At 44.3% G+C, this 18758-nt stretch overlaps 1 protein-coding gene across 1 annotated transcript in view; it reads right to left on the reverse strand.

The window, feature by feature from the left end:
- The window catches only part of LOC139371200 (copine-2-like), a 43636-nt gene that overhangs the window by 3085 nt on the left and 21793 nt on the right, over window positions 1-18758 (reverse strand). The window contains exons 11-14 of the mRNA XM_071111389.1: window positions 5453-5586; window positions 5091-5145; window positions 3902-3953; window positions 3554-3687 (exon numbers count right to left, since the gene is read on the reverse strand). Of these exons, the coding sequence (XP_070967490.1) occupies window positions 3554-3687; window positions 3902-3953; window positions 5091-5145; window positions 5453-5586 (375 nt within the window). The remainder of the gene's footprint in view (window positions 1-3553; window positions 3688-3901; window positions 3954-5090; window positions 5146-5452; window positions 5587-18758) is intronic.

Here is an 18758-nt window from a genome sequence, read left to right on the forward strand (position 1 = left end):
GTTTTTTGGTGTCATTTGAAAATATAGAAAAAATGTATGCCTACCACGCTGCACCTTGGTCTCCTTCTAACAACGGACGCAACAATGTCTGTCTGATTGTCTAGTGTGAGTCAGTGTAAAGCTATGGTCTAATGACCATCATTTTGTCCTGTGGGTTTATTATGGCCAGGTCGGAGAGAGCAGCACTTGTGCAGGATGAGAGGGCCTCTAGCTGCTTCTCCAAACACAGCCACTGACGCAAGACCCTCAGCAGTTCCATGCTCATCCCCCCCCCCCCCACTGTGCCTCTCTCTTCCAACCCACTGCGGCTTTCTGTTCTCAAAAGGAAACAAAGAAATCTGACTGACATCAAATGCCCTGGTATTCATCCAAATGGGAGGGCTAGACCTATGTTAATAAAATAATGTTTTTTTCCCCCCCGTCTCTGGTCATTGTCAGTGTCCAGTGCGCTAACTAACAGACCACACAAACATGTCCCTCTGGGTGAGAAAAGCTCCATTACTGCTTGGCTAGGTTTTGCTTTAAGTGTGGAATAAAGACATTGAGGCATAAAGTGTGGAATACACACATTCGGAGGCCAGGATTAACTCTCCTGGCCTTCTGGCATGGTTGATGTGATGCTGTGATCATGAGACATCAAGCCCTGCGTGCCAATGTGTCACAGCACCCCAACGTCCTCACACTTAGCAGGGGCACTGGGCTAAGAACAGAGCTGGGGCTGACTTATTTTCATCCTCGTCTCTCTCACGCACACACACACTCTACATTCATACAGAAGCACACGCATGCACACACTCGCTGTTTCAATCGCACTCAACATGCACAAAAATATGTGTGCTTTTCCTCACTCAGAGACATACAGACAGGTATAAGTTGACAAGTTGACAAACACAGCAACACACACACGGCTTGGCTGTTGTCTTTATTAACTGCTCTCCAGTAATCTCTGTAGTCTTGTCAGTAGCTTCCTCCCACACAAACACAGTCCCTCAGATATGCTAGCTGTTGTGACCCCTTGCTCTTGCCTGCTTCTCGTCAGATGGGCCACCAGAGCTGACCTGTGTTTGATAAAAGCACCCTCTCCCCTGCTTTGGACACTGTGAAGTCTGCTCATTTAATGTACTTTAACAGGCCCGCTCATTGGCACATCATTACCTAAGGGACAGAGACAGACACAGCTACCTCAGCCGATTTCTACACACACACACACCCACAATCATTTTCCAAGCCCAGGGACAGACATCTACGGTGCCTAGCAGGTGATTTGTGAGTGCATACGCGCACACACATCAAGGTATTTATCTCTTCCATTTCCTAAACCTTGTGAAGTGAACATAATAGCTAATTTGTATTGTTTTTTACAGTAAATATACCAGCAAATTGCAGTAAAATTATCCTTGGTCTCTCTCTAGTTCTCTCTTGTTTCACTCATATTCTCTGGGGTGACAGGGTGTAATTAGGGACAAAAAGCTTACAGGAGCCTAAAGGATAATTAATAATAAGTTATTACTTCCTCCAAACCCACATGCTGTGTACATCTGAATGTGAAGCCAGGAAACAGAAGTTCCAAAGAGAGGTCTGAACTGTATTTTCACTATTTTCAGGGCATAAGAATGTTATCTATATTCTTAATTGGGACATTCTGTCCTGGTCTGTCTTCCTTCCCTGGAGGAAATTACTTGTTAACTGTCTCATTCTAGGCTGTTCACACACTTAGAAAAAAGGTTCCAAAATGGTTCTGTGGCTATCCTCATAGGAGAACCCTTTTTGGTTCCAGGTAGAATTCATTTGGGTTCCATGTAGAATGCTCTGTGGAAAGGCTTCTACGTGGAACCCAAATGGGTAATACCTGGAACCAAAAGGGGTTCCTCAAATGGTTCTCCTATCGGGACAGCCCAAAAATGCTTTTTGGTTCTAGATAGCACCTTTTTTTCTGAAAGTGTAGAGTTGCTGACACATCCTTGCGGTCACATTTTCCAGTGCTGCATCTCTGTCAAGAGTCAGATCCCTCTCCCGTCACAGAGCAGAGACAGAGAGAGAGACCATTCTGTTGGACTGCAAAGAAAAAAGACCTCTAGGCCACGCCTCATTAGTCATTAAAACCAATGAACAACAGGTGAAAAGAGGGAACATTTGTTCACTGAATCACCTTCTATAAATAACTACAGATATAGGATCTTAATTTGAGCCAGTTTGCTACAGCAGGAAAATAATCCTGCAGCAACAGGAATTGTGAATTATTATGTGGATTATAATTAATGGACATTTTTGTAGGGGTTGATCCATTTTTCAAAAATCAAGTCTGAAATTTCAAAGTGGAAATTCAAGTGGAAATTGTAGAAATTACAAACTTCAGAAGCCTTTTTAAACTTTAAATACACTACAAGGTATTTAATTTTCTGCATTGCAGGAAAGTTCCCCTGCAACAGGGGGAATCAAAATATCTTCCTACATCTGTATAATTGAAAGGGGATTTTAATGGCTGCTGTCCTCTTCTCTCCTCTGGGCTGGTAATAAGAGCAGAGAGAAATTGCGAGCGCTGTTCAAAATGCCTCTGCAGACTTTGAACTGACAACTAGAAGCAAAGTTTTCTCACAAAGCAATTAGGATCTCTGTTAGTGCTGGATCCAACTCTCCATCTTACATACCCTGAGACCAAAACACACACACACACACACACACACACACACACACACAAAACACACACACACAAAACACACACACACACACACACACACAAAACACACACACACAAAACACACATACACAGCTTGCTGATAGGCCCATGAGAAAAGCAGTAAGGGGACTCATTATTTTCTGATTACAGCATGCTGAGCAGCTCTGAGAGGAACAGACCAGTCTGAGAGACACAGGAAAGAATTGTTCTTAAAGGGAAAGCTGTCCAACGGGCTGAATTCTTTTCATTGTAACTGTGATGACTCCACCAATAAGCTGGAGTCTGTAATGTCTCATTGTGCATGAGCGGTAGAGTACAGAGCACTACTGTTGTAAAAACAGGGATGAGTGGAAAGTGTTTGAATAGGGTGCGTGTAGAGTAGATTATGTAGTAAATACTCCAGCTATTTTCCATATTGTTAGATATGGCTTTTGAGTTGCTTCAGCTGTGGTGAGGGTATGTTTTCCATGGAAATGTAATCTTTCCATAAAAACCTCTACCCCGGAACAAGAAGATGTCATGTAAGGACTCAGTGGTAATACCTTTCCAACCGTGTGAATGTTTAACGGTTCTGTGGCTTCAGGAGCTCTGGGTTACAGTTGGAAACCTATCACATGGTCAGCCTGTGTGCTACCATAACTGGCCACTCGGGCAGTGGAACAGTGCTCGTGTTTACTACAAAGTGCACCAACCTCTAAAGTAAATAAGTATTGGTAATGTGGGGGGATTTACATGTAATTTAGAACTGGTAATGTTGACTCATACTAATGACATGAGTTTGGATGGCCATCTTAAACAGCACAATGACACATTCAATAGAATGAAAATGGATAAACAATGAAAGTAGTGGTCCTAATAGTGCTAACGAGCACTCACCGCAGCAGTCTCCTGTTGCAGGGCCTGGGTGGCAAAGCGGGCCACATGGGTGATGATGGGGGAGAAGTTGGTTGGGCCGTAGAAGCGGATATGAGGCAGGCAGGCAGAGTAGGCCTGGGCAATCCCCTCCACACCTGGCCACAGGAAACAGGAAACCCACATGGAAACCATGTCATGGAAATGCTTGACAGCAAACTCAGACTCTACGCAGAGGATTTTAGTATGGTACTTCTCTAATACATTAGACAGAAGTCCAACTCCATTGAAAAAGCAAGAAACCAACTCTGGTATGTACAGCCTGTAGTAAGGTTTTAAATAGGAGTTACAGATAACATGGTAGTTGCTCACCTTGGCAGAATGGATTGGTTGGGTCAAAGTTGATGGCAAATTCATGAGACACCTGCAGGTTCAGGAGACAAAGAAACTCAGGTGCAGAAATGGAAAATTCAGAATGTCCAATGGCTGTGAGAGGGACAGTAGAGGAATGCGGGTGCAGTAGAAATATTAATTTGCATTGTTTAATTGTAACTGGTGGGAAAAGTAATGAATTGTGTATGTGATCAAATTGTATAATTATCCCCTCCCCCAACCCTGTTTCTGTCACTTTATCTATTCTATTTATCTTTCCTTCTTGACAATTCCATTACATACATTCCCATCACTGCAGTGCCCTTTCATTCCCATCACTGCAGTGCCCTTTCATTCCCATCCCTGCAGTGCCCTTTCATTCCCATCCCTGCAGTGCCCTTTCATTCCCATCACTGCAGTGCCCTTTCATTCCCATCACCGCAGTGCCCTTTCATTCCCATCCCTGCAGTGCCCTTTCATTCCTATCACTGCAGTGCCCTTTCATTCCCATCCCTGCAGTGCCCTTTCATTCCCATCACTGCAGTGCCCTTTCATTCCCATCACTGCAGTGCCCTTTCATTCCCATCCCTGCAGTGCCCTTTCATTCCCGTCCCTGCAGTGCCCTTTCATTCCCATCACTGCAGTGCCCTTTCATTCCCATCCCTGCAGTGCCCTTTCATTCCCATCCCTGCAGTGCCCTTTCATTCCCATCCCTGCAGTGCCCTTTCATTCCCATCCCTGCAGTGCCCTTTCATTCCCATCCCTGCAGTGCCCTTTCATTCCCATCCCTGCAGTGCCCTTTCATTCCCATCTCTGCAGTGCCCTTCATTCCCATTTTTTCAACCTCTTGCTCTCTCCTTCCTCTCATTTTCTCAGACCACAGATGGGTTAAACCTCCCTAAATGCTTCCCATACAGTATCTGAAAGCAGGGCTAAATATTCTGTCTATTTCTGTTGCTCATCCTCCTCTTTCCTTTGTCCTTTACATCAGTGCAGTGCCATGGCAACCCAGATGGGACGACAGTTGTATAATCATTGGATTATGCATGTATTATACATACTCTTTATCTCCGTGATAGAACGCTCTTCCAGTCGCCCTCTTCTCTTTAACACTCCTTTGGCTCTACTTCTATCATATGTAGTGTGCTGTGAAGACACACACTTGCATACAGACAGTACATACACTTACCTTCCAGTCTGGAGGGAGTTGAGCCCCAAATCCCAGAGCAGGAAACATTTTGTCACTGAGGAAGTATTACAACAGATTGGCAGTGTTGAGCTACTTCATCAAAATTCAACATACAATTTTGCATTACGGAATGTTGCAATACACTTGGGTTGGTACTTTATCATAAACAATTAAACCTACCCACACAATCTGATATTTTGAAGTGACATAAAGAATATGACTGAGGAGACACATTATTAGAAGAGTTGAAGGGACCTTTTTGTGACTTAAGACTGAGGTATTATGAAAACTCTGATACTCTATGTATCTGTGATATGATCATATTGAGTCCTGTCATTAGTGTTTACTATAACGGGACTCACGTGTCATAGTCCTGGATGATCTGGCCCACAGCCAGGATGGCGGACAGGTACTCGTTGCTGCCCAGAGGATTGATGTAGTGAAGAGAGGAGGGCTCCCGAGGGTTCCCATTAGATGCTGTGAAGTCAATGCCAACCTGCAGGAATAGCAAGACAGGAGACAGACATGCTCACAAACACAAACAAAGCCTATAAATCGGTTCAAAATATGAACGGATGTGGAACGTATAAATAGATTCCGGCCTTATTTCAGGATCCTGTCCTCAGGAAAAGTGACTTAATTCAGAAGGTTAAAATATAAACATGCTAATTTGCTCAGAGATGACAACTGACAAGCCCTCCCTGAAGCGGCGAGTACAAGCGTTCACGTACAAACAAGCCCACATCCTCATGCAGTCCATGCTACTGCCTTTAACCCACAATCACATCAAGGTGCATGGTTGCTACTCAGATCTCCTTCAGCTCCTACCAAACCTGTGGCTGACAACTGGACAGCTTCCCTTGTTCAATAGATGGACAGAAAGATAATGAGAGAGAGAGAGGGTGCGAGAGAGAGAGAGAGAGAGAGAGAGAGAGAGAGGGTGCGAGAGAAAGAGAGCGAGAGAGAGAGAGAGAGAGTGCAAGAGAGAGAGAGAAAGTGAGAGAGAGAGAGACAGCATTCCCTCCCACATATGCCCACCTGACACAACTATGACAACATAACCAACAAAAACGGGTCACAACTCCTGCAGCTCTGTCGCACGCTGGGTATGTACATAGTCAATGGTAGGCTTCGAGGGGATGGTGAATCACTATGGTGAATCACTAAAACAATAAAGAAATAAACTACAGAAAAAGAAGGAACAGCATGTCAGAAATCAGCTCAATGTAATTGAAGAAGCCATAGACTCTAACCACTTCTGGGAAAATTGGAAAACACTAAACAAACAACAACACGAAGAATTATCTATCCAAAATGGAGATGTATGGGTAAACAACTTCTCCAATCTTTTTGGCTCTATAACAAAGAATAAAGAGCAAAAACATAAACATGATCAAATACAGATCTTAGAATCAACTATTAAAGACTACCAGAACCCACTGGATTCTCCAATTACATTGAATGAGCTACAGGACAAAATAAAAACCCTCCAACCCAAAAAGGCCTGTGGTGTTGATGGTATCCTCAATGAAATGATCAAATATACAGACAACAAATTCCAATTGGCTATCCTAAAACTCTTTGCATCTCAGCTCTGGCATCTTCCCCAATATTTGGAACCAAGGACTGATCACCCCAATCCACAAAAGTGGAGACAAATTTGAACCCAATAACTACCGTGGAATATGCGTCAACAGTAACCTTGGGAAAATCCTCTGCATTATCATTAACAGCAGACTTGTACATTTCCTCAATGAAAACAATGTACTGAGCAAATGTCAAATGGGCTTTTTTTACCAAATTACCGTACAACAGACCATGTATTCACCCTGCACACCCTAATTGACAACCAAACAAACCAAAACAAAGGCAAAGTCTTCTCATGCTTTGTTGATTTCAAAAAAGCCTTCGACTCAATTTGGCATGAGGGTCTCCTATACAAACTGATGGAAAGTGGTGTTGGGGGTAAAACATACGACATTATAAAATCCATGTACACAAACAACAAGTGTGCGGTTAAAATTGGAAAAAAACACACATTTCTTCCCACAGGGCCGTGGGGTGAGACAGGGATGCAGCTTAAGCCCCACCCTCTTCAACATATATATCAACGAATGGGCGCGGGCACTAGAAAAGTCTGCAGCACCCGGCCTCACCCTACTAGAATCCGAAGTCAAATGTCTGCTGTTTGCTGATGATCTGGTGCTTCTGTCACCAACCAAGGAGGGCCTACAGCAGCACCTAGATCTTATGCACAGATTCTGTCAGACCTGGGCCCTGACAGTAAATCTCATTAAGACCAAAATAATGGTGTTCCAAAAAAGGTCCAGTCACCAGGACCACAAATACAAATTCCATCTAGACACTGTTGCCCTAGAGCACACAAAAAACTATACATACCTTGGCCTAAACATCAGCGCCACAGGTAACTTCCACAAAGCTGTGAACGATCTGAGAGACAAGGCAAGAAGGGCATTCTATGCCATCAAAAAGAACATAAATTTCAACATACCAATTCGGATTTGGCTAAAAATACTTGAATCAGTCATAGAGCCCATTGCCCTTTATAGTTGTGAGGTCTGGGGTCCGCTCACCAACCAAGACTTCACAAAATGGGACAAACACCAAATTGAGACTGCACGCAGAATTCTGCAAATATATCCTCCGTGTACAACGTAGAACACCAAATAATGCATGCAGAGCAGAATTAGGCCGATACCCACTAATTATCAAAATCCAGAAAAGAGCCGTTAAATTCTATAATCACCTAAAAGGAAGCGATTCCCAAACCTTCCATAACAAAGCCATCACCTACAGAGAGATGAACCTGGAGAAGAGTCCCCTAAGCAAGCTGGTCCTGGGGCTCTGTTCACAAACACAAACACACCCTACAGAGCCCCAGGACAGCAGCACAATTAGACCCAACCAAATCATGAGAAAACAAAAAGATAATTACTTGACACATTGGAAAGAATTAACAAAAAAACAGAGCAAACTAGAATGCTATTTGGCCCTACACAGAGAGTACACAGCGGCAGAATACCTGACCACTGTGACTGACCCAAAATTAAGGAAAGCTTTGACTATGTACAGACTCAGTGAGCATAGCCTTGCTATTGAGAAAGGCCGCCGTAGGCAGACATGGCTCTCAAGAGAAGACAGGCTATGTGCTCACTGCCCACAAAATGAGGTGGAAACTGAGCTGCACTTCCTAACCTCCTGCCCAATGTATGACCATATTAGAGAGACATATTTCCCTCAGATTACACAGATCCACAAAGAATTCGAAAACAAATCCAATTTTGATAAACTCCCATATCTACTGGGTGAAATTCCACAGTGTGCCATCACAGCAGCAAGATTTGTGACCTGTTGCCACGAGAAAAGGGCAACCAGTGAAGAACAAACACCATTGTAAATACAACCCATATTTATGCTTATTTATTTTATCTTGTGTCCTTTAACCATTTGTACATTGTTAAAACACTGTATATATATAATATGGCATTTGTAATGTCTTTATTGTTTTGAAACTTCTGTATGTGTAATGTTTACTGTTAATTTTTATTGTTTATTTCACTTTATATATTCACTTTATATATTATCTACCTCACTTGCTTTGGCAATGTTAACACATGTTTCCCATGCCAATAAAGCCCTTGAATTGAATTGAATTGAGAGAGAGAGAGGGTGCGAGAGAGAGAGGGTGCGAGAGAGAGAGAGAGAGGGTGCAAGAGGGTGTGAGAGAGAGAGAGAGAGGGTGCGAGAGAGAGAGAGAGAGAGAGAGAGAGAGAGAGAGAGAGAGAGAGAGAGAGAGAGAGAGAGAGAGAGAGAGAGAGAGAGAGAGAGAGAGAGACTTTTTGACTTTTGGTCTTTCTTTATTGAAACATTCTCAATTCATTTAAAACTCACCCCCCCACTCCTAAAATAAAATAAATAAATAAAAAAATAAATAAAAAATATATCCTGTACTGCATTCATGTACCATACTCATCTTTCCATCTACCACATGATACAAAAACCCATACACAAAAAACCCTCTCCTACAACCGTATATCCAAAACATCTTCCCCAGCAATACAGACAGCCCCCCCAACACACCATATCTCCTCAAACATCTCCACACATTTGATCATTTTATAGAACTCAAACTCAACCCTAATGCGCGCAGAGACCATCCCATTAAACAGTAGTAAAGGGTCTGTTATCCCCCCACCTTTAACCCTGTTCCTCCTTGTTAGCCAAATAGCTAACTTTGCCTGAGCAAACAGAAAATTCAACAAAACACATTTTTCTTTCTCCTTACTCGAATACCTGTATCCCATTATAAACATCCCAACAGCAAAAAACACCCCCAACCTGTCACACAGACATTCCAACAGAGACATTAATGGCATTAACCTGGTGCACACAGAAAACACATGAATTACAGTTTCTTTCATTTGACAGAAAGGACACCCCTGCCCAATTCCCGGATCAACCCGTGCCAACCAGCTGTTAGTGGCCAGGGCTCCATGAAGAACCCTCCACTGGAGGTCCCCTGACCTCTTTGGTACTGGGGGTTTGTAGAGCGCCCTCCATCTAAAACCCACCATACTCTCCGCCCCACATACCCCCTGCCACTGATGTGCCTTCACTCCTGTTAGGCTTCTAATGCTCCTAACCTTAACGCAGAGGTTGTAGAGGGCTTTACCTCCCACCCCCTCAAACTCCCCCAGGCTCGGAGTGTTAAAATCTAACAAGTCCTCCAGACCCCCTTGCCAGTCTCCAGTCTCTGCCATCACCTGCAGTGGCGGGAACATTGGTGGCCCCTCTCCCTTTGGCCTCTCAAACACCCCCCTTACCGGCTCAGACAGTGCCTCCTGGACCTCCTCCAGGAATCTCTCCAGCAGCCTAAGAGACGTTATTCCTGTTTGTTGCGCCAAGACCTCCGGGGTTTTCCACCCCTCCTCTCCCAGCAGTCTCAGGTCACCCAGCCTTTGTAAACCCCCTGCCATCAATTGCCTCTGCAGGGTGGCCGACTGAACCGATCTCAAAGGGATGGCTGGGTTGTGGAAGATAGGCTCCTCCCACACCCACTGCCCAGGCTCCACACCCCCTTCTCGTGTGGGCCTTAGCAGCTGCCAGGCCCTCAGCACCGCAGAGTAAAACTCTGAGAGACCTGCTGTACTCAGCCTCTCCAGCTTCATGAGGAACAGCTGCCGGTCCAACCCTAATCCGCCAGCTCTCCTCAGCAGCGCGCATGCTGGTTCCCTCCAGCCAACATCAGTGTGGTACAGCAGTCTCTGCACCGCCTTTAGTCGGAAAGCAGCCATCCTGCTCTCCAGCTCCACCAGGCCCTGTCCTCCTTCGTGGACGGTCATGTACAAAACTGCTGCCTTCAGCCAGTGATGTCCCGACCAAAAGAAGTCCACCAGCTTGCGTTGCAGGTCTGCAAGCAGACCGGCGGGGGGGTTGAGGACAGCCAGTTTATGCCACAAGGAAGATGCCACCAGGTTGTTGATTATCAGCACCCTCCCTCTATATGACACTTGGGACAGGAGCCACCTCCACCTGGCCAGTCTTGACACCACTGCCTGTGACAGCCCCTCCCAGTTCTTGCTGACCCACCTCTCCGAGCCCAGGTACACCCCCAACACTTTAAGCCCTTCACAACCCCACTGCAAACCCCCTGGAAGCAGAGGAGGAGCCCTATCCCCCCATGCCCCACATAACAGAGCTTTGCTCTTTCCCCAGTTTACCTTAGCTGATGAAGCTCCCTCGTACACCTTCAGACTAGTCTCTAGTTCCTGCATATCTTGCCCATCCCTGACCATCACAGAAACATCATCTGCATATGCTGAGACTGCTATTCCTGTCACCACATCCATGCCTGTCCAGCACACTCCCCGCAGTCTCCTGCGTAGCAGTCCTAAAAAAGGCTCAATGGCTAGTGTGTACAGCTGCCCAGATAGAGGGCATCCTTGTCTAATACCCCGTCTCACCCAGACTGGCCTACTGAGCCCCCCTCCCACCTTAACCATACATGACGCCCCAGCATACAACAGCTTCACACAGGTCACAAACCTCTTCCCAAACCCAAACACAGACATCACATTAAACAGATACTCATGATCCACTCTATCAAAAGCCTTCTCTTGATCTAAAGAGACCAGTCCAAAGTTCACATTAGAACCTCTCGACAAGTCCAACATGTCCCTAATCAAGAACAAGTTGTCCGTGATTGAGCGTCCCGGTACACAATATGTCTGGTCCTTGTGTATTATAGAGTCCAGATGGGACTTCAGTCTGTTAGAGAGGACCTTGGCAAAAATCTTGTAGTCCGCACAGAGTAATGCCACAGGCCTCCAGTTCTTAAGTTCACACAAGTCCCCTTTTTTGGGCAGGAGAGTCAGAGCCGCCCGACGGCAGCTCATCGGCAACTCTCCTACCCCGACGCATTCACGCAACACGCAAAATAAATCCTGTCCAATTGTTCCCCAGAATTTTTTGTAAAATTCCACTGGAAGTCCATCGACCCCAGGTGCACGACCGGGGGACATCTGGGTTACTGCCTCTGCCAGTTCATGTGACAACAGAGGAATGTCCATTTCATCCCTCTGTGCCCGAGAGAGCTTAGGGAGTCCTGCGAACAAGACCTGAGCACACATAGGATCACACAATTCTGCCCTATACAATTCAGTATAAAACTCCACAGTCCGCTCCCGCATCTCCCCCACCACAGAGGTCACCCGCCCATCAGACAGCCGTAGACAATGCATACCCTTGGCTTCACTGCTCTGTCTTTCCAAACCAAAGAAGAAGGAGCTGGGAGCATCCATCTCCTTGAGCATGGAGAACCTAGCTCTTACAAGTGCTCCCTTTGCTTTAACCTGGAAAAAACTGCCCAGGTCCCTACGTAATTCGGCTAAGTTAGCCTGGAGGCCTACATTGCCTTGCCCCACCATCTCTACCTCCATCTCACTAATACACCGCTCTAGTTCCCCCAATACTCTCCTAGCCTCTGAGGATGAGAGAGCAGTATACTGTTGACAGAAAAGCCTAATTTGCACTTTCCCCACATCCCACCATTGACTCAGAGACTCATACTCTTCTCTTCGCTGCCCCCATCTTTCCCAAAAAGTCTGGAAACCTGAGCAAAAAGTGGCATCTTGTAAGAGCTTTACATTGAACTTCCAATAAGATGCCTGCCGGGGCCCTGGTGAAATAGACAGCCGAGCCATGGTTATGTGGTGATCCGAAAACCCCACTGGGAGAATGGTAGCACCCAGTAGCCTATTGCTCTGATTCCTGGACATGTAAAAACGATCAAGTCGAGCTGCACTCACCCTAGCCCCAAAAACCTTCACCCACGTATACTGTCTTGTGTTTGGATGTTTAGTTCTCCAAACATCCACTAGGTCAAACTGATTAAAGATATCCCTTAACACTCCCACTGACACTGAATGAGGCTCTTCCCCATTTCTGTCTTTTGTAAAATCCATTGTACAGTTCCAGTCACCTCCGATCACCAGCGTCTCCTCAGGCGCTACTTGTGAGAGTTCCTGTCTAAGACTCCCAAATAGAACCCCTCTTTCTCTCCCTGTGTTAGGCGCATACACATTTATAAAGACAAAACACATGTTGTTAATTTCTGCTTTAACAACAAGCAACCTACCCCTACACACCTCCTTTGAGGAGCAAATTTTTACAGCCAGACCCGGTGCAAAAAGGACTGCCACCCCTGCACTAAGATTTGTCCCATGGCTCAACACACTTGCCCCTTTCCACCAGAGCCCCCAATCAACTTCATTCACCACATCACTATGCGTCTCCTGCAGAAACAACACCTGTACTTTTTTTTGTTTTACATATTCACCCAACACACTCCTCTTTCCCGCATCTCTGGCGCCATTTATATTGAGCGAGCCTACCCGAAGAGTCTCCATAAGAAGTGGGAGAAAAGCCAGCAGAGAAATAGACCAATAGCAAAGCTCAAAAAGCCCCAGTGTCAGTAAGAAATTAAACATTTAAACAGTGTCTGAAGGTAAACCTTTACGCACTGTTGTGACCCACTTCCTCAACCTAAACCGTTTCCTGGGTGAGAGGACACCATGCCCCTCATTTCTCATAGCATGTTGTACTGATCTTACAAACTTTCTAGGATCAGGAAAAAAAGCCTCAAGATTAACTTTTTTCCCCTTAGTCTCATTCAGGAACCTTGTCAGTTCTCTCAACGTGTACTTAGACCCCTCGGGTTGACTGGCTGTCAGCTCCGGGCCAATTGAAGAGGAGTCTGAAAAAAATAACTCCTCATCCTCTTCCTCAGACTCACTTTCCTCCTCTTCTCTATCTCCCACCCTGACCACCTGCCCTTTCTCTCTGGTTAGGGCCTCACCCACAGCAACAGGCAACATTTCCATGGTGCCTTTGTCCACACCCTTTTTCTTTTTCCTCTTGACACCCTCCTCCTCCCCCCCTAATCTCTTACACTTCCCCACTATACTCTCCTCATCCACTAGAATAACCTGACTAGACGCAGTATCATCTGCACCACCCTCCATAGCATGACTAGGGCCAGCCTCAGCTACACCACCCTCCATAGCATGACTAGGCCCAGCATCATCTGCACCACCCTCCATAGCATGACTAGGGCCAGCCTCAGCTACACCACCCTCCATAGCATGACTCGGCCCAGCATCATCTGCACCACCCTCCATAGCATGTCTAGGCCCAGCCTCAGCTACCCCACCATCTCTAGCCTGACTAGACCCAGCCTCTGCTTCTCCACCATCTCTAGCCTGACTAGACCCAGCCTCCACTACCCTACCATCTCTAGCCTGACTAGACCCAGCCTCTGCTTCTCCACCATCTCTAGCCTGACTAGACCCAGCCTCCACAACCCTACCATCTCTAGCCTGACTAGGCCCAGCCTCATCTACACCACCATCTCTAGACTGACTAGGCCCAGCCTCTGCTATCTGCATCTCCTTACCCCCTGCATTTTGACCTCGATTTCCCCCACCTGCCGTTGTACCTTCACCTTGTCTATGGCCTTTATGTGGGCACGCAAAACTCTTGTGCCCCAAATCCCCACATTCAAAACACCGTAGACTATCTGTGCTGGCAAAACCGGCATAGAGCCCCTCCCCATGCCTCACTTTAAAATGCACATTTAGCTGTTGCTCATTATTGTTCAGAAACATAAACACTTGCCTCCTGAACGAAACAACGTGCTTAACGGCATCTGCCTGAAAACCTGCTGACAGTACACGGAAACCGCTAGCAAACTTACCAAAACGACTCAGCTCCTTCCTAATTTGATCATCCGTAATAAACGGAGGCAAATTTGCCACTACAACTCTTGTTGAAGGGGTAGAGAGAGGTGAAATTGACACCAACACATCCCTTACAAATATTCCGCTAGCAATTAGCCTACCGACCAAATTAGCCCTTTTCATGAACACAACCACAGCTTTGTTCATTCTAGAAGCAGAATGTATAAACTCAGCTCCTACCTGTTCACCGACCGCGAGCAGAACCTCCTCCACCTTAACTCCGTTCTCAGGAACACACCTGAATCCATGCTGTATCGACAGCGTCTCCGCGCTAGGCTGAGAAGCCATTGCGCACACTACACCTTCCAACCCCCAGAAAAGTTACTCTGTCCTCTTCCACCCTAACTTTGAAAAAGAAAACCTTGGATACCGCTAAAACCAATATTTCATTAACCCTCCACCATAGAAAATAACATGTAAATAAAAGAATCAAGAAAGTTAGTTAGGATAGAGCTTTCCACACCAAACACTCAAACTCCAAAAAACTCCCAGCATGCACCGAGAGAGAGAGAGAGAGAGAGAGAGAGAGAGAGAGAGAGAGAGAGAGATAGATAGATAGATAGATAGATAGATAGATAGAGAGATAGATAGATAGATAGATAGATAGATAGATAGATAGATAGATAGATAGATAGAGAGAGAGAGAGAGAGAGAGAGAGAGAGAGAGAGAGAGAGAGAGAGAGAGAGAGAGAGAGAGAGAGAGAGAGAGAGAGAGAGAGAGAGAGATAGAGAGATAGATAGATAGATAGATAGATAGATAGATAGATAGATAGATAGAGAGAGAGAGAGAGAGAGAGAGAGAGAGAGAGAGAGAGAGAGATAGATAGATAGATAGATAGATAGATAGATAGATAGATAGATAGATAGATAGATAGATAGAGAGAGAGAGAGAGAGAGAGAGAGAGAGAGAGAGAGAGAGAGAGAGAGAGAGAGAGAGAGAGAGAGAGAGAGAGAGATAGATAGATAGATAGATAGATAGATAGATAGATAGAGAGAGAGAGAGAGAGAGAGAGAGAGAGAGAGAGAGAGAGAGAGAGAGAGAGAGAGAGAGAGATAGATAGATAGATAGATAGATAGATAGATAGATAGATAGATAGATAGATAGATAGATAGATAGATAGATAGATAGATAGATAGATAGAGAGAGAGAGAGAGAGAGAGAGAGAGAGAGAGAGAGAGAGATAGATAGATAGATAGATAGATAGATAGATAGATAGATAGATAGATAGATAGATAGATAGATAGATAGATAGATAGATAGATAGATAGATAGATAGATAGAGATAGATAGATAGATAGATAGATAGATAGATAGATAGATAGATAGATAGATAGATAGATAGATAGAGAGATAGAGAGATAGATAGATAGATAGATAGATAGATAGATAGATAGATAGATAGATAGATAGATAGATAGATAGATAGATAGAGAGATAGATAGATAGATAGATAGATAGATAGATAGATAGATAGAGAGATAGATAGATAGATAGATAGATAGATAGATAGATAGATAGATAGATAGATAGATAGATAGATAGATAGATGACAATATTACCAACAAAAAAGGGTCACAACTCCTGCAGCTCTGTCGCACGCTGGGTATATACATACTCAATGGACTCCTATGGTAGGTACACCTATAGCTCATCTCTTGGCAGTAGTACTGTAGATTACTTTATCACTGACCTCAAGCCAGAATTTCTCAGAGCGTTCACAGTCAGCCCACTGACACCCCTAACAGACCACAGCAAAATCACAGTCTACTTGAACAGAGCAATACTCAATCATGAGGCATCAAAGCCAAAGGAACTGAGTAACATTAAGAAATGCTATAGATGGAAGGAATGCAGTTTGGAAACCTACCAATAAACAATTAGGCAACAATAAATTAAATCCCTTTTAGACAATTTCCTGGGTAAAACGTTCCACTGTAATAGTGAAGGTGTAAACTTGGCAGTAGAAAATCTTAACAGTATATTTGACCTTTCAGCTTCCCTATCAAATTTAAAAATCTCAAATAGAAAACCGAAGAAAATGAACAACAATGACAAATGGTTTGATGAAGAATGCAAAAATCTAAGAAAGAAATTGAGAAACCAGTCCAACCAAAAACATAGAGACCCAGAAAACCTGAGTCTACGCCTTCACTATGGTGAATCACTAAAACAATACAGGAATAAACTACGGAAAAAGAAGGAACAGCACGTCATAAATCAGCTCAATGTAATTGAAGAATACATAGACTCTAACCCCTTCTGGGAAAATTGGAAAACACTAAACAAACAACAACACGAAGAATTATCTATCCAAAATGGAGATGTATGGGTAAACCACTTCTCCAATCTTTTTGTCTCTATAACAAAGAATAAAGAGCAAAAACATATACAGGATCAAATACAAATCTTAGAATCAACTATTAAAGACTACCAGAACCCACTGGATTCTCCAATTACCTTGAATGAGCTACAGGACAAAATAAAAACCCTCCAACCCAAAAAGGCATGTGGTGTTGATGAGGATACAGACAACAAATTCCAATTGGCTATACTAAAACTCTCTAACATAATCCTTAGCTCTGGCATCTTCCCCAATATTTGGAACCAAGGACTGATCACCCCAATCCACAAAAGTGGAGACAAATTTGACCCCAATAACTATGCGTCAACAGCAACCTTGGGAAAATCCTCTGCATTATCATTAACAGCAGACTTGTACATTTCCTCAATTAAATTAATGTACTGAGCAAATGTCAAATGGGCTTTTTACCAAATTACCATACAACAGATCATGTATTCACCCTGCACACCCTAATTGACAATCAAACAAACCAAAACAAAGGCAAAGTCTTCTCATGTTTTGTTGATTTCAAAAAAGCCTTCGACTCAATTTGGCATGAGGGTCTGCTATACAAATTGATGGAAAGTGGTGTTGGTGGTAAAACATACGACATTATAAAATCCATGTACACAAACAACAAGTGTGCGGTTAAAATTGGAAAAAAACACACATTTCTTCCCACAGGGCCGTGGGGTGAGACAGGGATGCAGCTTAAGCCCCACCCTCTTTAACATATATATCAATGAATTGGCACGGGCACTAGAAAAGTCTGCAGCACCTGGTCTCACCCTACTAGAATCTGAAGTCAAATGTCTACTGTTTGCTGATGATCTGGTGCTTCTGTCACCAACCAAGGAGGGCCTACAGCAGCACCTAGATATTCTGCACAGATCCTGCCAGACCTGGGCCCTGACAGTAAATCTCATTAAGACCAAAATAATGGTGTTCCAAAAAAGGTCCAGTCGCCAGGACCACAAATACAAATTCCATCTAGACACCATTGTCCTAGAGCACACAAAAAAAACTATCCATACCTTGGCCTAAACATCAGCGCCACAGGTAACTTCCACAAAGCTGTGAACGATCTGAGAGACAAGGCAAGAAGGGCATTCTATGCCATCAAAAGGAACATAAAATTCAACATACCAATTAGAATCTGGCAAGAAATACTTGAATCAGTCATAGAGCCCATTGCCCTTTATGGTTGTGAGGTCTGGGGTCGCTCACCAACTGAGATTTCACAAAATGGGACAAACACCAAATTAAGACTCTACATGCAGAATACTGCAAAAATAGCCTCTGTGTACAACGTAGAACACCAAATAATGCATGCAGAGCAGAATTAGGCCTATACCCACTAATTATCAAAATCCAGAAAAGAGACATTAAATTCTACAACCACCTAAAAGTAAGCGATTCCCAAACCTTCCATAACAAAGCCATCACCTACAGAGAGATGAACCTGGAGAAGAGTCCCCTAAGCAAGCTGGTCCTGGGGCTCTGTTCACAAACACAAACACACCTCACAGAGCCCCAGGACAGCAGCACAATTAGACCCAATCAAATCATGAGAAAACAAAAAGATAATTACTTGACACATTGGAAAGATTTAACAAAAAAAAAACAGAGCAAACTAGAATGCTATTTGGCCCTAAACAGAGAGTACACAGTGGCAGAATACCTGACCACTGTGACTGACCCAAACTTAAGGAAAACTTTGACTATGTACAGACTCAGTGAGCATAGCCTTGCTATTGAGAAAGGTTGCCGTAGGCAGACATGGCTCTCAAGAGAAGACAGGCTATGTGCACACTGCGGTGGAAAATGAGGTGGAAACTGAGCTGCACTTCCTAACCTTCTGTCCAATGTATGACCATATCAGAGAGACATATTTCCCTCAGATTACACAGATCCACAAAGAATTCGAAAACAAATCCAATTTTGATAAACTCCCATTTCTACTGGGTGAAATACCACAGTGTGCCATCACAGCAGCAAGATGTGTAACC

This window comes from Oncorhynchus clarkii, chromosome 2 (assembly GCF_045791955.1).
Source record: "Oncorhynchus clarkii lewisi isolate Uvic-CL-2024 chromosome 2, UVic_Ocla_1.0, whole genome shotgun sequence".
NCBI lineage: Eukaryota > Metazoa > Chordata > Actinopteri > Salmoniformes > Salmonidae > Oncorhynchus > Oncorhynchus clarkii.